Source organism: Thalassophryne amazonica, chromosome 16, assembly GCF_902500255.1.
Source record: "Thalassophryne amazonica chromosome 16, fThaAma1.1, whole genome shotgun sequence".
In the NCBI taxonomy this organism is placed as follows: Eukaryota; Metazoa; Chordata; class Actinopteri; order Batrachoidiformes; family Batrachoididae; genus Thalassophryne; species Thalassophryne amazonica.
The window spans coordinates 14,834,854-14,859,886 of NC_047118.1; the positions used below are offsets into that span (position 1 = coordinate 14,834,854).

Here is a 25,033-nt window from a genome sequence, read left to right on the forward strand (position 1 = left end):
AGCACTGAGCAAGATTTCATTTGTGGTTGCAGCAAATATTTAATCACTGTTCAAGAGAGATCAAACAGGCACAGACTGTTCCAGACTTACAAACAGCTGACTGTGCAGGTGCTTCATCTCATTTATCCCCAAAGCCACTTAAGAGCAAAGATGGAATTCTCCAAATGATTTATAGAGCTTTTTAAAATTAATATCCACTTAAATGGCTGGCGTCATTTGTTTTTTTTGTTTTTTTAAAGGCTAGATTAATTTAAGTCTCCTGTGGCTGTTAATTGTAAGTGCACACTCACATTAAACAGCTCACTCTCTTAGCTCGGAAGGCTTTGCGGGTATTCCATGTGAGGAATACACAGATCCAAGTGGTCTGTGTATTCTTCACATGGAACACCCGTAAAGTGTATTCTCACCTGTAAGCAAGGGGTTGGGATGCTTGGTGTCCGAACGGATGTGGCACTCAAGCACCCCCTGATCAATCCCCTAGACAGTGGCTCACAGTGTGGGCACTGACTTTCAGCTAGGGTTGGGTATCGAGAACTGGTTATTTTCGGGTATCATTAAGAAATGATTCAATCCACCGATATCTATAGTCTTTTTGCTTAACAAGCCCCTTATCGGTCCTTCAGAGCGGCCATTGTTTTTGAGGGTGTTTGTCGGGAAAATGATCATTTCCCTAAGCTGATTACAGACCCTGCAGCGGCTCTGTAATCAACTGCTTCTGCAGCGCGACTCCACTTTGAAGCGTGATCCAATAAAGCAATGCTTCAATCCACTGGCTCATTGGTTCTTTGATTCGCTGCTCTTCAGAAGCGACAAGTCCACTTCTTAACCCCTCTCAGAGCCATTAAAATATGTCTATTTTTGTGTATTTTTATTCTATTTGGATGCTCTCATTATGCTTTTACGTGTGTTTTTCGTACTGTTCTTTTTATTTTATCTTTACTTGGTGCTATTGGAAAGCACTTTGGTTCAGTGAAAACTGTTGTAAAGTGCTATAGAAATAAAACTTGATTGATGTCAATCATGAGTCACTTTTGTGTGGATTAAAGTCACTAACTGGGACTCTTGTCTTGTTGCAGTCAAGAAACAACAATCATCCTCTGTTCCATTGGCACAGCTCCAAATGCTGCTCTGCTCTCTGCCGAGACAGAGTCCGCTCGGAATTAATAACTTCAAAATGAATCGTCGATTTAAATAAAATGACACCTCTTTACAAACGTTGTAATACAGACAATAAACTACAATCAACTAAAACTTTTTTCCTCTCAAAATGAGACATCCTGCATTCTTTATAAATTGCATCCTGACGTGCAGCACAGCCAGCTACAAGAGCTCAGCTCAGACATATGGAAGACATTCATGCCAATAATGTCTGAAAGGAAATGCTTTTGACAAAAACCTACAGATTTTGTTTATTTCTATTTATGTTCAGAGATCAAGGATCCACCAAGTAGAGTTTATTATGTCCAGAGTTTAAGGATCGAGTGACCAAATTCATATTTAGTTACTTTAAGACTCAATAAAATGTTGACATAGAAAACCTGTAAAGCCTACTTTTAGAACACAGAAAATTCACAAGAGGTATCGATAAGGGAATCAATAAGAAAACGATAATGGTATTGGTAGATAAAATCTTATAAATACCCATCCCTACTTTCAGAGCATTGCTTTGGTGTGTCTGCTGTTACCGAGTCCTCAGGGGTTGGGACGGCTGGAGCACTGGCCTGCTTTCTTTGTAAGTAAGCTTTCTGTCATGCTTAGTTATCATGTTATAGGGTAACATATGTCACACGTCATAGAATCCAACAGACGTTGACATTTTTTACCTTTACTTTGGAGAATAAGCATTCAACACAATCAAAACTATTCCATATCCATCCTATTATCTCAACCAATCATTTGCATTACTTTTAATCAAAGCTGTAGCAACTTTAACTTTTGACCCCTATACAAACTGAAATTGACCAGTCACCATTCTTGCTGTTTTTACCCCGTAACATTCAGTCACAGATAGTCCAAACTATATCTTTTTGGAATATGTATGATCAGACAAATAATTTGGTATAGTTTTCAATATGATTCGAGCATCTTTTAATTTTGACCCCTGGGTAATTCTTCAATTGATCCCTACCTGGCTGCTATTGAAAATTCAAGTGGGCAATTGTTTTTTTCAAGAGTAATGTCTAAGGAGTATTTGAACTGAATTTGGTGCTTCCATCACCATTTGCAGGATTGTTTCTGTTATTTGCTGCACAATCTCAGCAGCTCATAGTGCTGCACCTACAGTCTGTGGGGTTTGCTTCACTGAAATACTAAACTTGATACTTTCTAAATGACATAAACTAGCTGTGATTTATAATCTTCAAACACACCTTACAGTGTAGTGTACTTGAAGTTCATAAGAGTGATATACAGTGCATCCGGAAAGTATTTACAGCACTTCACTTTTTCCACATTTTGTTATGTTACAGCCTTATTCCTAAATGGAGTGAATTATTTTTTTCCCTCAAAAGTCTACTCACCCCATAACAACAACATGAAAAATGTTTTGAATTTTTTGCAAAAAAAACCCCCCAAAAAACTGAGAAATCACAAATACATAAGTATTCACCTCCTTTTCTCAATACTTTGTTGATGCACCTTTGGCAACAATTACAGCCTCAAATCTTCTTGATACTTGGTGCACCCATCTATGGGCAGTTTTGTCCATTCCTCTTTGCAGCACCTCTCAAGTTCCATCAGGTTGGATGGGGAGAGTTGCCCCCACATGAATTTGACCCCCCATTATCAGCAGTAGGCTTCATTTTAGCCAATGCCTACCGATCTTATTGGAATCAGCATACTCAAAAACCCTTATAGACCAAATTTCATGCTTTCTGCCAGAAGTGAACATCTCATCTCAAATTTGTAACATATCTGCCCCACTACTATGGAATCTGGGAATAAGCACTGGCACAAATGGCCTATCTAGGACTTACCTCTACTACTTAAGTATATGAGCAGATTTAATGCTGGTGACGTATGAGAATGCAAAAATGCTTTCAGGATTTGACTGTGATATTCAAGAATAAAACACCTATTTCTTCCCTAACTCCAACAGCCCCCCAAGCTACTCCTAATATTATTCAGTAACTGACACCAGACCCTAAATTAGTGGCACCAACTTTCGTATCAGTTTGTTTGTTTCATTACTTAAATCTGTAAGTGTACTGTCTGAACGTATATAATGTAAAAGTAGATCATGCTACTGTGAAAGTGATATTAAAATACTTTGCCTGACCTGATTATTTTTTGTGATTTGTAACGGTTGCCTGCATTGATCACCTTTTTTCTGCTACTTACAAATAGCACTTTTTTTTTTAACTGACTGTACTTATGTTTAATTGGGGTGCTGAATTTTGTTTTTGCTCCTGTCTGTTTTTCTGCAGTATGTTTTTGTGTTATCTTGTGTCTTTTAATCCATTTTTACATTGTAAAGCACTCTGAAATATCTGACTGAGAGCATTTTATGAATAAAAGGTATTAACGATAGCAAGTGTTGCGCACACAGTATCATGGTTGCGCTTTTGTTTGTGGAAGCTAATTCACAAGACAGGATGAACATACCAATCGTACTCTCTTCAGTCGCTCCTCAAGTTTCTCTTCAGCCTCCCTTTCTCTCAGCACCATTTCCAACCTGCTGATCAGTTCCGCAGCAAACCTTTGTGGCTCCACATGTATATCCTTTGGAATCCGGTTTGTACGCTGCAGGGAGAAGCATGACATAAAATAAATATTCCCAGTGCATAACAGTCCCATTTGCTATTTCAACACATTGGGTCTCTTTGATCCCCCACATCCTGTCAGTGGCTAAATGAAAAGGACTAGAACATCAGGGGCAAACAAGCTAGGTGTGAAGTATTACAGTTCCAAAAACATATTTTAAAGAGTTCAATGTTACAACAATAGCCTGCCACTGCCTAATTTTATTTAACCTGGTTAGGCCCACTGAGATCGAGATCTCTTTTACAGGGAAGATATGGACAATTTTTTGTAGTTTCCAATTCACCAAACCTGCATGTCTTTGGAAAATGGTAACTCTTACGTTTAGCCTGTGGACACTTGGACCATTTGTTTGTTCATCCATTCACCATACCGTATCTTTAAAAACGGCATAACCTATATGCAGAAGCAACAGCTTGCACTCCTGATGTGAGAAAAAAAAAAAATTTAATCTTCACCTTGATCTTTATCAGTTGTAAAACATGTTTTAGGTACAACCTGGCTCTTGTCAAACTGGAGAAACCACACAAAAAAGCAAAAGACACCAGTAATATTCTCTGCAGGATGCACACACAGCATCCAATTATTTTTATAGGGGGATTCAACAAATTAAAACAACAACAATGGAAAAAGGGGATATCTAAAATGTTATTTATTTTGGTTCATCTGTTGTGTGGAGATAAAAGTGAGTGAGGCCATGATTACTACGAAATATGGTCACTATAAGTTTAGTCATTTTAAATCAGATAAAGAAGTTAAAAAAATATAATGCAATGGTAAAATACCCTCGGGCGTATGAGCATGTATTCAATGAAAGAGTATTTAGAAAGAATGTGACCTTTTGACCCCTTAGAATAGGTCAGGATTAACCATCTTTGAGCTTGCCCAAGGTCTGTGTCCCAAGAATGCTCCCTGAGAATTTGAAGACCCTGGCAGCAAAAGGATTGGACTTAAGCTGAGCATAATTGGATGGACGGACAGACGCAAAGTCTTCACGGTACCTGATGGCTGTATTTTGGCAATTGGGTAATCAAGACTTTGTAATGGTTCAAAAACAAAAACAAATAAAAAAACAAAACAAATAAAAAACAAAACCAAAAAAAAAAAAAACCAAAACAAAACAATTGCTGAATTGCAAGGAACAAAAATGAAACCAGAACCTATATTTTAGTTAAGCTAATGTTATTAGCACTACTACTACTACTGGGAGCAGGAAAGAGATGAAAAAAAAAAAAAAAGATGACTAGCAAAGGTACCAGTATTTGCTTGGGTGAAGAGTAGTTACAGAACTGCCACACACACACAATATATATATATATATATATATATATATATATATATATACACACGAGGTCTGTCCAAAAAGTATCAGACCTTTTTATTTTTTTCAAAAACCTTATGGATTTGAATCGTGTGCTTGCATGAGCCAACCTTGAACCTTCGTGTGCATGTGTGAGTTTTTTCACGCCTGTCGGTTGCGTCATTCGCCTGTGAGCAGGCTATGAGTGAGCACTGGTCCTCCCCCCTCGTTGGATTTTCATTTTGAGGAAATTGTCTGAACGATTGGAGCAGCGCTGAATCAAATTTTTCCAGAAACTGTGAGAGACAGCCAGGTGGAAACCATTCGGAAGATTCAAATGGCTTTCGGTGGCTTTTCAGTCGAGTAAGTATCCGAGGAATTGTGTAAGAGCTGGACATGTCACAACATGTCCTGTGAGACTTCCAACTTCCACACGTCTTTCATTACAAAATCTCCTGTAACAATGGAATGTGCCAAAAAAGTGCCGATGTCCACCTCTTCTGCAATTTCTCTGGTAGTCAGACGACATCCCGGATCAACACAGCGTTCACTTTGGAAATGATCTGGTCGTTTCAGCATGTCGATGGCCGATCGGAGCGCGGCGCACCCTCCGCCATTGTGCGCCGTCTTTAAACCGGTTGTAACGCTCCTTAATCTGTGTGATGCCCATAGGATTGTCACCGAAAGCCGCCTGAATCTTCCGAATGGTTTCCACCTGGCTGTCTCACAGTTTCTAGAAAAATTTGATGCAGCAAAGCTCCAAATCGTTCCACCTCGTAATGAAAATCCAAGAGAGGAGGACCAGTGCTCACACAAAGCCTGCTCACAGGCGAATGATGCAACCGATGGGCGTGAAAAAAATCACGCATGCGCATGAAGGTTCAAGGTTGGCTCATGCAAGCACACATGATTCAAATCCATATGGTTTTTGAAAAAAATAAAAAGGTCTGATACTTTTTGGACAGACCTCGTATATATATATATATATATATATATATATATATATATATATATATATATATATATATATATATATATATATAGAGAGAGAGAGAGAGAGAGAGAGAGAGAGAGAGAGAGAGAGAGAGAGAGAGAGAGAGAGAGAGAGAGAGAGAGAGAGAGAGAGAGAGAGAGAGAGAGAAGCCACTCCTTAGTAAAAGGTACATGGCAGCCCGCCTGGAGTTTGTTAAAAGTCACTTGAAGGACTCCCAGACCATGAGAAACAAAATTCTCTAGTCTGATGAGACACAGACTGAACTCTATGGTGTGAATGAAAGGGTAGTTGTTAAACAGCTAACTGATCATCTGCAGAGGAATGGTCTATTTGAAGAGTTTCAGTCAGGTTTTAGAATTCATCATAGTACAGAAACAGCATTTGTGAAGGTTACAAATGATCTTCTTATGGCCTCAGACAGTGGACTCATCTCTGTGCTTGTTCTGTTAGACCTCAGTGCTGCTTTTGATACTGTTGACCATAAAATTTTATTACAGAGATTAGAGTATGCCATAGGTATTAAAGGCACTGCGCTGCGGTGGTTTGAATCATATTTATCTAATAGATTACAATTTGTTCATGTAAATGGGGAATCTTCTTCACAGACTAAGGTTAATTATGGAGTTCCACAAGATTCTGTGCTAGGACCAATTTTATTCACTTTATACATGCTTCCCTTAGGCAGTATTATTAGACAGCATTGCTTAAATTTTCATTGTTACGCAGATGATACCCAGCTTTATCTATCCATGAAGCCAGAGGACACACACCAATTAGCTAAACTGCAGGATTGTTTTACAGACATAAAGATATGGATGACCTCTAATTTCCTGCTTTTAAATTCAGATAAAACTGAAGTTATTGTACTTGACCCCACAAATCTTAGAAACATGGTGTCTAACCAGATCCTTACTCTGGATGGCATTACCCTGACCTCTAGTAATACTGTGAGAAATCTTGGAGTCATTTTTGATCAGGATATGTCATTCAATGCGCATATTAAACAAATATGTAGGACTGCTTTTTTGCATTTACGCAATATCTCTAAAATTAGAAAGGTCTTGTCTCAGAGTGATGCTGAAAAACTAATTCATGCATTTATTTCCTCTAGGCTGGACTATTGTAATTCATTATTATCAGGTTGTCCTAAAAGTTCCCTGAAAAGCCTTCAGTTAATTCAAAATGCTGCAGCTAGAGTACTAACGGGGACTAGAAGGAGAGAGCATATCTCACCCATATTGGCCTCTCTTCATTGGCTTCCTGATAATTCTAGAATAGAATTTAAAATTCTTCTTCTTACTTATAAGGTTTTGAATAATCAGGTCCCATCTTATCTTAGGGACCTCATAGTACCATATCACCCCAACAGAGTGCTTCGCTCTCAGACTGCAGGCTTACTTGTAGTTACTAGGGTTTGTAAGAGTAGAATGGGAGGCAGAGCCTTCAGCTTTCAGGCTCCTCTCCTCTGGAACCAGCTCCCAATTCAGATCAGGGAGACAGACACCCTTTCTACTTTTAAGATTAGGCTTAAAACTTTCCTTTTTGCTAAAGCTTATAGTTAGGGCTGGATCAGGTGACCCTGAACCATCCCTTAGTTATGCTGCTATAGACTTAGACTGCTGAGGGGTTCCCATGATGCACTGAGTGTTTCTTTCTCTTTTTGCTCTGTATGCACCACTCTGCATTTAATCATTAGTGATTGATCTCTGCTCTCTTCCACAGCATGTTTTTTTCCTGGTTCTCTCCCTCAGCCCCAACCAGTCCCAGCAGAAGACTGCCCCTCCCTGAGCCTGGTTCTGCTGGAGGTTTCTTCCTGTTAAAAGGGAGTTTTTCCTTCCCACTGTCACCAAGTGCTTGCTCACAGGGGGTCGTTTTGACCGTTGGGGTTTTTACGTAATTATTGTATGGCCTTGCCTTACAATATAAAGCGCCTTGGGGCAACTGTTTGTTGTGATTTGGTGCTATATAAATAAAATTGATTGATTGAATTGATTGAATGCCAGGTGTCATGTCTGAAGGAAACCAGGCACCATTCCTACAGTGAAGCATGGTGGTAGCAGCATCAGGCTGTGCGGATGTTTTTCAGTGGGAAGGACTAGGAGACTAGTCAGGACTGGGGGAAAGATGAATGCAGCAATGTACAAAAACATCCTGGATGAAAACCTGCTCCAGAGCGCTCTTGACCTCAGACTGCAGTGACGGTTCATCTCTCATCAGGACAATGACCCTAAGCACACAGCCAAGATATCAACGGAGTGGCTTCAAGACAACTCTGTGAATGTCCTTGAGTGGCCCAACCAGAGCACAAACCTGAATCCGATTGAACATTTCTAGAGAGATCTGAAAATGGCTGTGCACCGACTCTCCCCATCCAACCTGATGACGCTTCAGAGGTGCTCCAAAGAGGAATGGACAAAACTGCCCAAAGATAGGTGCGCCAAGCTTGTGACATATTCAAGCAGACTTGAGGCTGTAATTGCTGCCAAAGGTTCATCAACAAAGTACTGAGCAAAGGGTGTGAATAGTTGTTTACACTTGATTTCTTAGTTTTTTTTATTTTTCATAAATTTGCAAAAATATTTTCTTTTTCCCATGTTATCATTATGGGGTGTTGTGAGTAGAATTTTGATGGGGACAAATGAATTTCAGCCATTTTCCAACAAGGCTGGAACATAACGTAGAAAAAAAACTGAAGCACTGTGAATAATTTCCAGACACAGTCACTGTGGGCCTCATGTATCAATGTTGTGCACTTGTGGCGTAAATTTACGGCGTAAACTTGAAATACACCAAAGTCGCCGTGACATGTATCAAGCAGTGCGCACCTGCCCATTTCTGGCATACGCCTGACGTGATCTTGATAAATGCGGCGGGTGGAAACGATCGCAATTATAATAAACACGCCCATAAATATTCAGACTCCGCTTCAGACACACCCTCATTTTACGACATGGAAGCCAGGAAGACGGCAATGAAAAAGAACTTCACCAATCACAACACGTGCCAGTAGAGCGTCAAAAGCGGCCGTCGTATCAATTGTTTTGTAGTATATAATCAATAAAGTGTTACAGTGGTCCCTCATTAATCGCTGGAGTTACGTTCTAAAAAATAGCCCAAAATACGTGAAACCGTGACGTTAGGCAGCGTTATTTTTTACAATTATTATAGACGTTTCAAAGCTGTAAAACCCCTCACTACACAGTTTATACACTTTCTCAATCAGGCATGAACATTTTCTCACTTTTGTCTCGTGTGTAAACACTCTCAAAGTTCAAACCTTAGTAGGAAAATAATACCAAACTGTTTCAGGCCCAAACATTTGTTTGAGAAATAAAAACAGAAAGTTTTCCTATAAATAATTATGATGGCATTTAGAACTAACGAATTAATTTTAACAATCAACGAACGAGGTCGGACACATAAGAAATTATTAATAGTGATTCGTCGGACACATAAGAAATTATTAATAGTGACTGACCAGTATGTCACAGATCACGCCTCTGCGTCCTGACGCCGCGCCTTTTTCCACTCACACCTGGCTGCAGGTGTTTGTTTCCGAGTGACAAACACAGTTATGAGTAGTTGTTGGCGCTCTTTTTTCTTCTGGGCGACAAGATTCTTATAAACAGATACGCAGAACACAGAACACTGTAAAAAAAAAAAAAGGCATGCAAAATTGGACTAAATACTCCGCGAGACTCCAAGGCCAGGACAGGTGAACGGCGTTATAGCGAGGGACCACTGTATTCTCTTTTCACATGTCAATAATTCTTGACGTGGATATTTGCTCGCTCAATTAATAAGACACGCCTAATCTGTCAGATTTCTTTATTTTTTAAATGTATTTCTGTATTTATTTTATTGTGACAACCGAATGGAGACGACAAAACCTGGTTGCAGCACGGGCGAATTAAGGAAATGATGAAACTACAGTTGTTATTATCAATTTCATTGTCTAAAACGATCACACCACATAAAGTTAAGCTCAGCGCTGCTCTGGCTCCAGGCTCGAAGTCTGGAGAAAAAGGCGAGCAGCGCTGTCTTTGCAGTCAGCGCTGTAGCCACGGATCGTGCTCCATAACAATCCTGCAAAAGCAGGATTTGTATTGATTATTATGTAGTATAATCAGGAAAGTGTTATTTATGTAACATATGCATTGATTTGTATAATGGCACTGTTTATCATGTTGATCATCTTCATTTTTATGTGGATTCCAGCGCTGGTTCATTTTGGTGTATATTTACGCCACCTCTCGACCTGGTGTATATTTTCAGTGTAGCGTACGCCAACGACCACATTGATAAATGCCAAGTAGCGCAGCCGTTTTGGCGTGCACCCCATATACGCTCAAATATCGCCGTACGTAACTTTGATACATGAGGCCCTGTGTAACTAAATGACAGCAGTCACAGACTGCACTTGTTCAGTCTTTTAAAAGTGCTGTATGATTGTGCTAAAATGATCAAACTTGTGCTATTTCCTAAGTGTTAAGATATTTGTTGTACATTGTGATTATTTTATTTTTCATTTAACTGTTTGACGTTCTGTATTGTGTAGACTAAGAATAATTAATGGCTTTGACACACACACACACACACACACACACACACACACACACACACACACACACACACACACACACACACACACACACACACACACACACACACACACACACACTTAAACATAAACTCAGTGCTCTGGCCTGTAATAATCTCTATAAATAAACAATTCCCTGAGGCACAGTATTTGTCTTAATGATTTATATTATTCCAGTAAAGCCCCAATTCTCCCTTTCACAGATGTACCTCTCAGAAGGTCAGTCTTTACCCGTGACAAACCTAAATAACATTTGCTCCCAAATGTAATCTAGCACAGTTTGTTAATGTGAAGTGCCAGACTTGTGCATTGTGACGTGTACAAAAACAACCACAGCATACCCATAGTACAACTTTAGTCTAATTCTACATTAGTGATTCATTTACATAGTTACCCACTGCTATAAATTTTTCAAGACAATCGCTTACCATAAAAATGTGGCATCTTATAATTCAAATTTTTACTACACGTTTATTTTGTTTTTTGTGAGGCTGAGCAGGTAATTAGATTTGACACCGTTGTGTTCATTGTATATATATATATATATATATATATATATATATATATATATATATATATATATATACACACACACAACCCCTGGCAAAAATTATGGAATCACCGGCCTCAGAGGATGTTCATTCAGTTGTTTAATTTTGTAGAAAAAAAAGCAGATCACAGACATGACACAAAACTAAATTCATTTCAAATGGCAACTTTCTGGCTTTAAGAAACACTATAAGAAATCAAGAAAAAAAGATTGTGGCAGTCAGTAACGGTTACTTTTTTAGACCAAGCAGAGGAAAAAAATATGGAATACTCAATTCTGAGGAAAAAATTATGGAATCACCCTGTAAATTTTCATCCCCCAAATTAACACCTGCATCAAATCAGATCTGCTCATTGACACTGACCCTATGCCATGACATTGACCCTATGTGTCTTTTTGCAAGGAATGTTTTTGCAGTTTTTGCTCTATGGCAAGATGCATTATCGTCTTGAAAAATGATTTCATCATCCCCAAACATCCTTTCAATTGTCCAAAATATCAACATAAACTTGTGCATTTATTGATGATGTAATGACAGCCATCTCCCCAGTGCCTTTACCTGACATGCAGCCCCATATCATCAATGACTGTGGAAATTTACATGTTCTCTTCAGGCAGTCATCTTTATAAATCTCATTGGGAAGGCACCAAACAAAAGTTCCAGCATCATCACCTTGCCCAATGCAGATTCGAAATTCATCACTGAATATGACTTTCATCCAGTCATCCACAGTCCACAATTGCTTTTCCTTAGCCCATTGTAACCTTGTTTTTTTCTGTTTAGGTGTTAATGATGGCTTTCGTTTAGCTTTTCTGTATGTAAATCCCATTTCCTTTAGGCGGTTTCTTACAGTTCGGTCACAGACGTTGACTCCAGTTTCCTCCCATTCGTTCCTCATTTGTTTTGTTGTACATTTTTCGATTTTTGAGACATATTGCTTTAAGTTTTCTGTCTTGACGCTTTGATGTCTTCCTTGGTCTACCAGTATGTTTGCCTTTAACAACCTTCCCATGTTGTTTGTAGTTGGTCCAGAGTTTAGACACAGCTGACTGTGAACAACCAACATCTTTTGCAACATTGCGTGATGATTTACTCTCTTTTAAGAGTTTGATAATCCTCTCCTTTGTTTCAATTGACATCTCTCGTGTTGGAGCCATGATTCATGTCAGTCCACTTGGTGCAACAGCTCTCCAAGGTGTGTTCACTCCTTTTTAGATGCCGACTAACGAGCAGATCTGATATGATGCAGGTGTTAGTTTTGCTGCTTGGTCTAAAAACGTAACCGTTACTGACTGCCACAATCTTTTTTTCTTGATTTCTTATAGTGTTTGTTAAAGCCAGAAAGTTTCCATTTGAAATGACTTTAGTTTTGTGTCATGTCTGTGATCTGCTTTTTTTTCTACAAAATTAAACAACTGAATGAACATCCTCCGAGGCTGGTGATTCCATAATTTTTGCCAGGGGTTGTATATATATATATATATATATATATATATATATATATATATATATATATATATATATATATATATATATATATATATATATATATATATATATACACACACGAGGTCTATTAGAAAAGAAACCGACAGTTTTATTAAAAAAAAAAACAAAAAAAAAACTATATGGATTTGAATCACATGCGATTACACCAGTCATGCTTGAACCCTTGTGCGCATGCGTGCGTTTTTTCATGCGTGTCGGTGACATCATTCGCCTGTGGGCAGGCTTTGAGTGAGCACTGGTCGAGCCCTCTCGGCTGAAATCCTTCGTCTGAGACGCTGCTGGAGATGGCGCGCATTGCTTTATCAAAATTTTTTCAGGACCTGTGAGGGATATCCGAGTGGACACTATTTGAGAAATTCTGCTGGTTTTCGGTGAAAAGTTTAACGGCTAATGAGAGGTTGTGGAGTTTCTTTCGCTTTAAGGACAGCTCACAAAGCGGATCGGCGCGGCACGGTTGGAGGTGGCATCCGTCTGGCTGTTTCGAGCTGAAAACTTCCTAATTTAAGGCTCTGTTCACCCAGGACGTCGTCAGAGAACAAAGAAGTTTCAGAAGAAGTCGGCATGAGGAGTTTATGCGGACATTCCACTGTTAAAGGAGATTTTGTAATGAAAGAACGTGCGGGCAAATTCGCCGAGTCGGTTCCGTGACGACGACGCAAATCCGTCTGCGCCGCGACAGGAAAAACACCTCCGTGTTGAAAACCATTTGTAAAATTTAGGCGGCTTTTGATGGCTTTCAACAAGTGAGTATCTGAGAAATTGTTTAACAGCTGGGCATGTTCCAACTTGTCCGTTAAGGTTTCCAACTGAGGTGTTTTTCCTGTCGCAACCCCCCGCAGTTGGGTCCGGCCCGACATGCGAATCTGCCCGCACGTTCTTGCATTACAAAATCTCCTTTAACAGTGGAATGTCCGCATAAACTCCTGCATGCCGACTTCTTCTGAAACTTCTCTGTTCTCTGACGACGACCTGGGTGAACAGAGCCTGAAATGTGGAAGTTTTCAGCTTGAAACAGCGAGACGATGCCGCCTCGGAGCGCAGATCGCCGTCAGGCGCCGTGGGCCGTCCTTAAAGCGACACTTACAGACTAAAATCTCTCATCAGCCGTTAAAATTTTTACCAAAAACCAGCTGAATTTATCGAATGGGGTCCACTTAGTTGTGCCTTACAGTTTTTGAAAAAATTTTTATCAAACAAAGCAGCAGTCTCTGAGCCATTCCTAAACAATGAAAAAAATCGACGAGAGGGTGGGCCACTCCTCACTCAAAGACTGCCCACAGGCGAATGACGTAACCGACAGGCGTGAAAAAAATCTCGCATGCCCACGAGGGTTCAAGCATGTCTGATGTAATCACACGTGATTCAAATCCATATGGTTTTTGAAAAAAATAACAAGGTCGGATACTTTTCTAACAGACCTCGTATATAATTTATTTATTTATTTTTCATTCAAAAAAAGTCAGGGAAACATGAAGGCAGAATGAGAAACAAATGTACTGGAACCCTTAAATGGAGAAGTACTGTCATTTAAAGACTTCCTCACCGTGTCAGTTTTCCAACCACACTGACTGAAACGCAGTCATGATTCATTTGTTGGGACAAGTTCACGGGAGGTTCTGCTTCGGAGATGCTGCTGTATTTTGCAGGCAAATCGTGCATCCTGTTAGGATGCAAACTGAGTTTTAATTTGAATCTTTACTCTAAGGCCTAATTAAGGTCGGGGTTTTTCTCCAAAGAGACAGCCAAACATGTAGAGGGGAAGCATTAGGCTGCCACAGAGGAGGATTCATGTCTGCTAGGCATCAATGCGCACAGCTTAGGAAAGCATCAACTTGCATTTAGACAGCCTTCTTTTCACCATCAGCTATTCTTATACTCCATCACAGGCCCTGCGACACAGCAGGGCTTAAATATGCACATCTCAATGGTGGAAGGGGAGGAAAATAAGGCAGAGACAGACAGTTAAAGAGAGAGCAGGGTAGAGGCAGAAACTGAGAGGGAAAGAGAAAGAATCCATGAATAACTCACAGGAATATGAGGTAGCGGCACTCGCCCGTTTGCTTTGGCACTTTCGTGCATCTCCCGGCGATGCTGTTTGCGGTTTCTGTAGGGTGGAACCCCATCTCTGGAATTAACAACAAAGACATTTTCATAAACCACCCTCATGAATAACCAATACAAGTAGCTTTGAAGTTAAATCTGAAAGCATTCCGATGTTTCTTATTTTTATGTACCTGAAATGAAAACCTTGTTAAGTCCTAATTGATCAAATACAGGATGGTTATCCTCACAGGATTATGATAGCTTTCCTGTATCACAAGTGGTCTGGCAGATAAGCATCCACAATTCCTCATGGCGTTGGACATGCTGGGTTTCATAGCTCTGGTGCTATTAGCTGATAACTGTCCCTCATCAACTCAGCTTCAAACACATATTTGTCCACTTGTGCAGACTTTGAAGTTAATGAATTAGTCCCAATGCAAAACAGTTTTTTAGATTCTCCTATCATGAATAACTAACCAATCTGCGTGCAGAAATGAAATAAATACTTGGTTCAAAGGGACTGCCGATGGTTACTTGAGCATTATGTATGAGAGAATATTAATTCTGCTGTGTTCACCCCTAATTACATACTGCAACTACAAAGAATGGCTTTGGAAACATTTCAAATTTGTTCTTCTATCATTGCAAAAGAGGTCAGGAGGTTAGGACTTGTATTAATGTGCACTACATCAGTCAACGGCTGTGTTCTTACCATGGAGCTTTTTTTATGATTTCTAATTAGCATCACAGATCTGGTTTGACTAAAAAGAAGAGGGGAGTGTATTTGCTGCTCCTGCTGTGATGTTCAATGGGAAAAATGGTGCAATTATGACGCCCATTAACCCTTGGTTTCAGTCTAACAGCATTTTCAATTTCATTCACATCACATAATTGTGTTTTTTGGAGTACATGACTGTTCCAGGCTTTCAGTTTACAATAAAACTGGGGTCACAGCCAAACATAATGCCTGACAGCCTTTCTGTTTGGGAATAAATTATTTATTTTAAATGAGAAATGAATGTGTACGTTTGTAATACATACACGCTGCTGTCCGTGAGAGAAAGGGTGTCTGCGTCGCTGGACATACTCTGCTGCTCGCTATCATTGGCGCTGGTGGCGGGAGCCAAAGCACAGCCAGTGTTGATGTAGAACGGGCTGATGGGCTCCCGACATGGAGCAAGCCTGGACAAATTCAAGCACAGGAAATTCTGAGATCCAAAGCAAAAGCATAGATTCACCACAGATTTACCACAATGGAAAATGAGATGTTGGAAATGTTTATAAAAGTAAACAAACAAACAAACATGGAACACAACTTTTACATATTATTCAATATCACAAAATGTCCATGATTATTACAGCCTTGGCAGTTCCTTGACCCAAAGTGAAAGGTCAGCAGGAGTGAATTTTTCTGAAAATTATTATATGTTAAACAACAAGAACCTGCTGTGAAATGTTCTGCCCATCTCTGATGCAGCTGCCGGTTAAACATTTTCGTAAAGCTACTGCACGACTCCTTTTTCTGAACTTGTTGCTCAAAAAAAAAACAGCGAGACATAATGAGACATAATGTCATTGTGACACACAAATGTCAGTAAATCAACAGTGCTAAGAACTAGACATGGGCTGATAACCGGTTTCACGGTATACCACAGTATGAAAAAGCCACGGTATCAAAATCACTAAAAATTTTCCCTTATACAGTCCCTACGGTATGAGCAGATTATGAGAATTCTTGACAGGCAGAGCATAGGCGGCCACTGCCGCCCTTCCCCCTGGCGCGCACCTCTGTCTCTGTTTACAAACACGCAGCTAACGTTAGCTAGCTCTGCATCATGGCTGAAGGAGGCAAAGCCTGCGCTGAACTTTTCCCTCCGTCTAAAAGGACCAATGGACCAAGTCGGCTTTTTTGTTTTATTTTCCGCAAAATAACCCTTCAAGCCAAAAATGGTGGCAACAAAGCACCGTAGCTACGGCCTGTGTCGGATGCGGAGTGATTCAAGATACTATTTCCCATGTTTGAAACCACTGAGAAGTAACAAGCGGTGGACTCGAGTTGCGCTTGTGGTCGACCAAATTTCTCCCACAAACATGTCAAGAAGGACAAATACATCTATTCCAAGCACTTTGTTGGTGAAGCTGGGCCAATATTGAGCATCCAGAGTTCCGGACCTGATTCCAGCCAAGTTTCTCCCCAAGCAAGTCATGTTTCCCACGGGGCAGATGCTACATGTCTAAAAGAGTGACTATTATTTTGGTATTTTCTCTAAAGTTATCAGTGGTATAGTGCTCGTAGTGGTAAACATCGCGTCAATTACTGCGCCTGAATCACGCGCGCTTCATATGCAAATAGCCATAATGTTGTTAAAGCACATTTTAAAGCTATACATAATACCGTGAAACTGCTGTATTTTTGCCCACGGTTATCATACTGTCCAAATCTCATACCGGCCCATGCCTATGTGTGAGAGATGGTAAGACGGCTGTTTCGTTGTTTCAATAAGGAGACAATGGAAAATTCTGCCACCGCTAGCTACAGTTGCACACCGCAGCTGTATGCTGTCGAAAATTTTTGTTTTTCTGCTACACAAAACTATTTTAGTGCAGAAACAACTGGTTTTCTTGCAGGTAAACAGGAAAAATTTGTATGACCTTACAGAGAGACAGTAAGCTGCAACTTCACAAAACTTTACTTTTTAAGCAACAATCAGAGCCAGGCTTCCTCCATTAATACAACATAGTACAAAATGCTAAACCATTGTTGTGTCTTTCAGTTATGCAAGTTACTGTCCATCTTGTGACACTGCAAAATTGCAACATCTCACATCATCATCTACTATCTGCAGATGAATGTGATTCTGCTATAATGCCCAGTATGACAGTTTTTTCTATCATCAACATGTGAATGCAGCATTACACTCTCTTTCTCGATCTGTTCACTGTGTGCAGAGCATCCAACTACATTCTGTACTGCATGTAAACTGTAATCACAGATGCAGCCAGGGGGTGTGACTGAACACACCAATGCATGGTTCCCTGTTATAAATCTCAGTAATTGTGGAAGGGTGTGCACATGCAAGGGCCTGCAGTCCACACGCATCTTTTTCCCATGAATGGACATTAGAGATGGGCCAAATCGTACAGTTATCAATATACAGATTAGGATAAATTTATTAGCGCTCGATGAAATTTAATGTTTTATTCAAAATGTTACTAAATGCTTTTTTTTTTTTCCTTTTTTTTAATAGCGCAAGGAATTTTCAACACAGCATTTCTAACCATCCTAGTTTTATTTTGGATGCTTAGATTATTTCACTTTGCACACAGAAATAAAATTTTACAAAAACTGAAAACTACCAGGGTGAAACTTTTTACCTGTGTGAAGCGCCTTGAGGATTTGGCGCTATATAAAGGAAAATAAAAAATAAATAAATAAGAAACTTATTAGCTCCTCTGATGCTAATAGTCAACTGTGCATCATTTTTGCCATTCCAACTCGCAGATACAGTACTAAAATTATGTACACATAAAGACAATGAAAATTACTCTCAAAATGCCAGAGAAACCACCAAATAGCCCCATTTTAGCAAGATGAGGAGGGAGAGCACACTCGTTTATAATAATACTCTGACAATATGGTGCACGCTTGACTTGCAAAAACGCCTTTTATCTGCATCCATGGTCTCTGTTCAGGAAAGGACAATTTTGCAATCTTTCCCATGAAAATGCCATATGATGAAAATGTTTGCTTGGCACCAGAGTGACCCAGATGTACACCTCATTCACCATCTCGTCACACTTCATAGTTTGTAATTACCTCCGCCAAGGAGGTTATGTTTTCGGTCGCGATTGTTTGTTTGTCAGCAGGATAACTCAAAAAGTTTAGAACGGATTTTGATGAAATTTTGTGGAGTGGTTGGAAATGACAAGAGGAACAAGTGATTAAATTTTAATGGTGATCCGGATCACGATCTGGATCCCAATGCTAACGCGTTAGCATGTCTATGGCATTTTCAATGATAAAAGTTAGCATTAAGCAGTTGCAGCTGTCATCATGCTTGGGTGCATTTGTTTTCAAATTGTATTATTTCTTACATTTATTTTTGTTTATATATTAATAATCTAATGATTATTATATACAATTTTAGAGAAAGAGCTAAGGATACATGCTATCCAGTCACAGCAGATGAAACTTTTTCTTACTACTGAGCAAACATCATTGTTAGACTTTTTTAGGTTCAATGATTCCACGGCGTGTAGATGTTATGGCGTCAGTGACCCCATGACCTTGGTGGGGGGTTTGCACTCTGAGTGCTTCTAGTTCACTGCTTAAACAATACACTGCGTTGCTAGTGGCCACTTATAAAATCGACTTGAATATTAACATGGGCTACAAAGATGAGAGAGCGAGCAGATGTGAGGTAAATGGGAATAACACTGAGCCGATTCACAAATCAAAACCACTGCAGAATTGTGAAGACTCAAAGTGGTATGGAAATAATTTTCCTGAAATTGCAGCTGTGAGTTGTTAACGTTTTCTGTACAATTAAACACCCGGCATTGTAGTGGATCATCCACTTCCATGTTTCTAATATTGCCAATTTCCCATGATGCTCATTTTGGCCGATCTCCAAACCCCAGCAAGCGGTGGTCTGTATTGTGAAACTAGTCAGTCAGTCATCATTTCTGCTTCTGCTGTTTGCAACTAAGACTCTGCTTGCATGTCAGATCTCAAGTTGCAAGTGTGCACAAACTTGCAAATACCATGCATCTGTGATTGACAGCAGTTCAACAAGCTACAACAAAATAACCGTTCACTGATACATATCCTTCAGCGTCCAAAGAAAGGCAATTAAGCGTTGTTTGACACAGCATTCTCAGCGACTGTTTCACATGTCCTACAGGGATCTGTGAACATAAATTAGGGCCTCTTCACACATAGGACAAATGTGGTTGAATTACGCATTAAGCAAGAATCGTATGCAATACGTGTAAAATCATAGCTGCCTCCACCCGTTGCTACAACTATTTCCGCACACCAGCGGCTGAAAGATAGAGTGCTCAATGTTTTCATGGTTCGCTCATATGAGCTGTTCCGCCATGATTCGCCCTGAATTATACTTATTCATCTCCTAAAGCCTTTTTTCCTGTATTTTCTCCTTGTTTAGGATGGAGAAGCTCCCAGAGTTCAAAATGAAACTATCGTGACCAACTGATTTTAATTAGCATCAATATTCTGCAGTAGTAAATAATTATAGTACTAAGCTGGTGAACATTTAAGACAGAAAAAAGGGTTATTTACAAGAGGCAACATTTGTAATCATGAGAAAAATGAAAAATGAAGGTCAACAAAACAAAGAAAATTCAATTAATTTAATTTGAAATGGATTAAGGAAACTGTCCTGGAACAGTGATTAGTCCACTCAGGCTCAAGGTTCAATTTAGATGCCACTATTCCATTAAAAAGAAGAAGAAGATAAAAATAATAATCTAACAAGCCAATACTATTATGCTGATATATACATGTGATGTGTACATGCAGGTGTTAAGAGAAATTGAAGGCATTGAAAACATGAGTTTCTACAAAAAGATATGCCAGGCAGAGGCCATTTCAGTGAAATTGAAGTACATGTGCAGTTATTACTACAGTCTTCTGCTGGGACTGGTTGGGGTTGAGGGAGAGAATCAGGAAAAAGACATGCTGTGGAGGGGAGCAGAGATCAATCACTAATGATTAAATGCAGAGTGGTGCATACAGAGCAAAAAGAGAAACACACAGTGCATCATGGGAACCCCCCAGCAGTCTAAGTCTATAGCAGCATAACTAAGGGATGGTTCAGGGTCACCTGATCCAGCCCTAACTATAACCTTTAGCAAAAAGGAAAGTTTTAAGCCTAATCTTAAAAGTAGAGAGGGTGTCTGTCTCCCTGATCCGAATTGGGAGCTGGTTCCAGAGGAGAGGAGCCTGAAAGCTGAAGGCTCTGCCTCCCATTCTACTCTTAAAAACCCTAGGAACAAGTAAGCCTGCAGTCTGAGAGCGAAGCGCTCTATTGGGGTGATATGGTGTGTCGGTGGCCCAGAGAGGAATGGGCTATTCGGTTGATACCTCTGCTGACAGGTAAAGCACGTATGGCCTACATTCTCATGGATGTTTCAGATACTGAGGACAATGATAAAGTGAAAGAGGCAATCTTAGCTAAATATGAAATAACTGCTGATACTTACCGGCGCCGCTTCCGGTCACTGAAGATTGAGCAAGGAGAGACACCACGTGAGCTTTATGTATGACTGAAATAGATGTTTTTAAAATGGATCAAACCTGAAAAATTAACTGTCAAAGATATAAGTGAGCAGATAATCTTGGAGCAGTTCTTAAGGATGGTCCATCCGGAGTTGGAGATTTGGATTCGTGAGCATGATCCAAAAACAGCAGCAGAAGTGGCTTGCCTTGCAGAAGTCTTCACATCAGCCAGGAGGGGGAATAAGAGTGCCAACTTTAGCCGGGAGACCTACCAGGCCCACCACAGTAAGTCTATTGGGGGTGATTATGGTGCTGGTCAACATCAGGTTAGAAATTTTTCAAGCAGTAGGCAGCTCATTTCCCATCCCTCTAATTATGTTAAAAATTCATCTTTTAAGTCTTCTAAGCAGGATGTAAGATGTTACCACTGTAATGGCTTTGGCCAAATTCAGCATTTTTGTCCAGCCCTTAAGGCTAAGCCTTCACTTTGTTCAGTCCCCAGGTCTAGCACTGTAGAGACTGTGGAACAGAAAGGTTGCACTGTACCAGTTTTAGTGAACGGTCAGCAGAGGGAAGCTTTACTGGATACAGGATGTTTTCAGACTTTAGTAAATGCTAGTCTGATTGTGGGAGAAAAGCTGAGTCAGGGGGGGAACTAGAATTAGCTGTGTTCATGGAGATGAGCGTAATTACCCCACGGCTGAGATATACTTAACTGTGGGGGGTCAAACTTATCTTTTGCCTGTTGCTGTGGTACCTACTTTGCCATATTCAGTGATATTGGGTAATGACATTCCCACTCTTTTCGACCTTATCCATCAGTTTGAGGGTAAGCAGTCTGATCTGTCAATTGGTGACGGAGAATCTGGGGGTTTAGAAGAAGAATCTTCAGATTCACCAGGCCCATCAGTGAGTGGAGAGTGTTTAATAGAACTTGTAAACCCTTGCCATGCTGTAACAAGAGCACAAAGTGCAAAAGGAGGGTTAAATGAGTTGCCCTTTTTTGGAGAGGACTTTGAAGTTCCGTAAGACGAAGGCGCAGAGAAGGAAGGACAAATTTAAAGGCTCTCAGGGGAAAGGAACTGAAATTCCTAAACCAACTAATTTGTTTGATTTTTGATTCCTGCAGATGTAGGTACATTGCAGAGAGATGACCCCACTTAAGCCATGGATGGCTAAAGTAACTGAGAATGAAGGGGTCCAACAGGGCCAGGTAAGTTGCCTGGAGGATGTTGTTTATGTGATAAAAGGGGGCATTCTGTACCAGAGAAAGGGCAAGGGTGAAGCTTTGGTCCTCCCACTACAGTTCAGGCATAAGGTTATGGAACTTGGCCATTCAGTACCATGGGCAGGACACTTGGCCTTCCATAAGACTTTAAGCAGGATTAGTAGAAGATTTGTCTGGCCAGGGATGTATACTGAGATTTCTAAATTCTGTGGTTCTTGTGAGAAATGTCAGTTGACTTCAGGAAAAGGAGTTGCACGTGCCCAATTAGAATCTATGCCAATCATTGAAACACCTTTTGAAAGGATAGGGATGGATATTGTGGGCCCCTTAGAAAAGAGTTCCTCAGGGAATCGTTTCATATTGGTCATATGTGATTATGCTACGAGATACCCAGAAGCCTTTCCCCTCAGGTCAGTTAAGGCCAAGCATATTGCAAACTGTCTCCTACAGCTTTTTTCTCGAGTAGGAATAGCGAGAGAAATCTTGACAGATTGTGGGACAAACTTTTTGTCCAAACTTTTGAAGCAAGTGTATAAACTATTAGGGGTTAAAGGAATTAAGACCACGCCTTATCACCCCCAAACGGACAGGTTGGTGGAGAGATACAATCAGACCCTCAAAAACATGCTGCGCAAGTTTGTCTCTACCACAGGTGCAGATTGGGATCAATGGCTGCCCTACCTCTTATTTGCCTACCGGGAAGTGCAGCAGGCATCAACTGGGTTCTCCCTCTTTGAATTGCTTTATGTGCGCCAGATTAGGGGCCCTTTGGATCTCCTTAAGCCATTCAACCACTTTTGGATCCAGAACTCTTCCAGGAAAGTCCAGGGTTCACGTCGCTTGTACAGCACAAGATACGGATTAAGGAAGATGCTCCAGTACGACAGAGGAGCTACCGGATACCAGAGAGATTGGTGCCAGTGCTCCGTAAGGAGATTCAGTTGATGTTGGAGATGGGGATTATTGAAGTCTCATGGAGTGAATGGTGTAGCCCGATTGTTCTGGTGCCAAAGAAGGATGGCTCGCTAAGGTTTTGTATAGACTTCAGATATTTGAATGCCATTTCCAACTTTGATCCATATTCAACGCCCAGGGTGGATGACCTGCTGGAAAGAGTGGGCAGAGCCAACTATATCACCACAATGGACCTGAGCAAAGGATATTGGCAAGTGGCCCTGGCACCAGAGATAAAGGAACTGACAGCCTTTAAAATGCCTTTTGGTATGTATCAGTTTAAAGTCATGCCTTTTGGCCTTCAGGGGGCGCTGGCAACATTTCAACGGCTAATGGATTTTGTTCTGAGGGATGTGTCAGACTTTTCTGCAGCATATTTAGACAATGTGGTGGTGTACAGCCAGTCTTGGGAAGATCATGTGGTTCACCTTCAGGAAGTACTGAAGCGCATTAAAGCAGCAGGGCTGACTGTTAATCCTCACAAATGCGCTGTGGCTCAGAGGGAAGTTGAGTACCTTGGTTTTGTTATTGGCTTTGGAAAGAAAGCCTCAGGTGGGGAAGATGGAGGCTATTCAATCCTTTCCAGTACCCACTACTAAAAAGAAGATGAGAGGCTTCATTGGAATGGTGGGATGGTATAGGAAGTTCATCCCGCAGTTTGCAGATAGAGCGGCAGTGTTGAATGACCTTACCTTCCCAAGGCCTCTGCCCCCAATAAGGTCATTTGGACAGAGGAATGTGACAAGGCATTTAAAGACCTTAAGGAAGCAGTCTGCTCTCCACCAGTTTTGCATAGTCCAGATTTCAACAAGCAGTTTATTCTGCAGACTGATGCATCTGGAGTGGGTCTCGGAGCAGTCCTTCTCCAGGAGATGGATGGGGAGAGGAGACCGGTGGTGTTCCTGAGTCGGAAGTTATTGGAGAGAGAGGGAAGGTACTCCACTATTGAAAGGGAGTGTTTGGCGATGAAGTGGGCCATTGAATCCCTTCGTTACTATCTACTCGGACGGCACTTCATCTTGGAGACAGATCATCGTGCTCTCCAGTGGCTGAAACGTATGAGGGATGCCAACACACGCATCGCGGGATGGTACCTTTCCTTGCAGCCATATGAATTTACTGTTCAGTACAGACAAGGAAGGTCAAATGTGGTGGCTGACTGTTTATCCCGGGTGTCTGAGACTTAAGGTACTGTGTTTTTCTGGGAGAAGGGGAAGGAAATGTGATGAAATAGCACTTCATCACATGAATTGTGTAAAGTAAATAATTGTATAGCACTTGGAATTGCTTATTTGCACTTTGATTCATATTCTGTACTTTAAAGTTGGCACAAATGATTCTTTACTGGGAATTGGAGTATTTAGTAATATGTGGTTTTGTCTTTCAGATCCTGTGAAAGAGAATATTGAGACTTCAGGGTCAGATGGGGGTAAATGAGTAGGATGAAGTTGATTGAAAAGGCCTCTTTACTCACCTATCTGGTGCCCTCTCCAGGGTGTTCAGGCAAAACTTTTCTTACAAGCCTGGATGCCATTTAAAGGCTTTAGGAGAGGCCATCAGATGGGGGTGGGGGGGGGGAATCGGTAGCTTGAGGTTTAGGTGTTGAAAAGTGTTTTAGCATTTGTTTAAAGAGAGGGTTTTTAGGTGTGTGTGTGTGTGAAGTTTAAAGGTAGTTTTTAAAATGTTTGTATTTATGATAGGGGAGAAACACCTGCAATGGAGGAAGTGGTTCAGTCCAATCAGGAGCAGAGGATAAAAGTGATGCCAGCTGGCTCATTTGGGTGCGGCTGCTGGTGAAGGCTGAGCTACTCCTTGGAACTGCTTTTGAGTACTGGGCTCCCTTTTGTATTTAAG

At 40.6% G+C, this 25,033-nt stretch overlaps 1 protein-coding gene across 4 annotated transcripts in view; it reads right to left on the reverse strand.

The window, feature by feature from the left end:
• The window catches only part of axin1 (axin 1), a 68,872-nt gene that overhangs the window by 19,342 nt on the left and 24,497 nt on the right, over nt 1–25,033 (reverse strand). For all 4 annotated transcript variants that reach the window (XM_034190140.1, XM_034190142.1, XM_034190141.1 and 1 more), the window contains 3 exons: nt 15,798–15,938; nt 14,742–14,838; nt 3,604–3,741 (listed from right to left, as the gene is read on the reverse strand). In XM_034190140.1, coding sequence (XP_034046031.1) covers nt 3,604–3,741; nt 14,742–14,838; nt 15,798–15,938 — 376 coding nt within the window. The remainder of the gene's footprint in view (nt 1–3,603; nt 3,742–14,741; nt 14,839–15,797; nt 15,939–25,033) is intronic.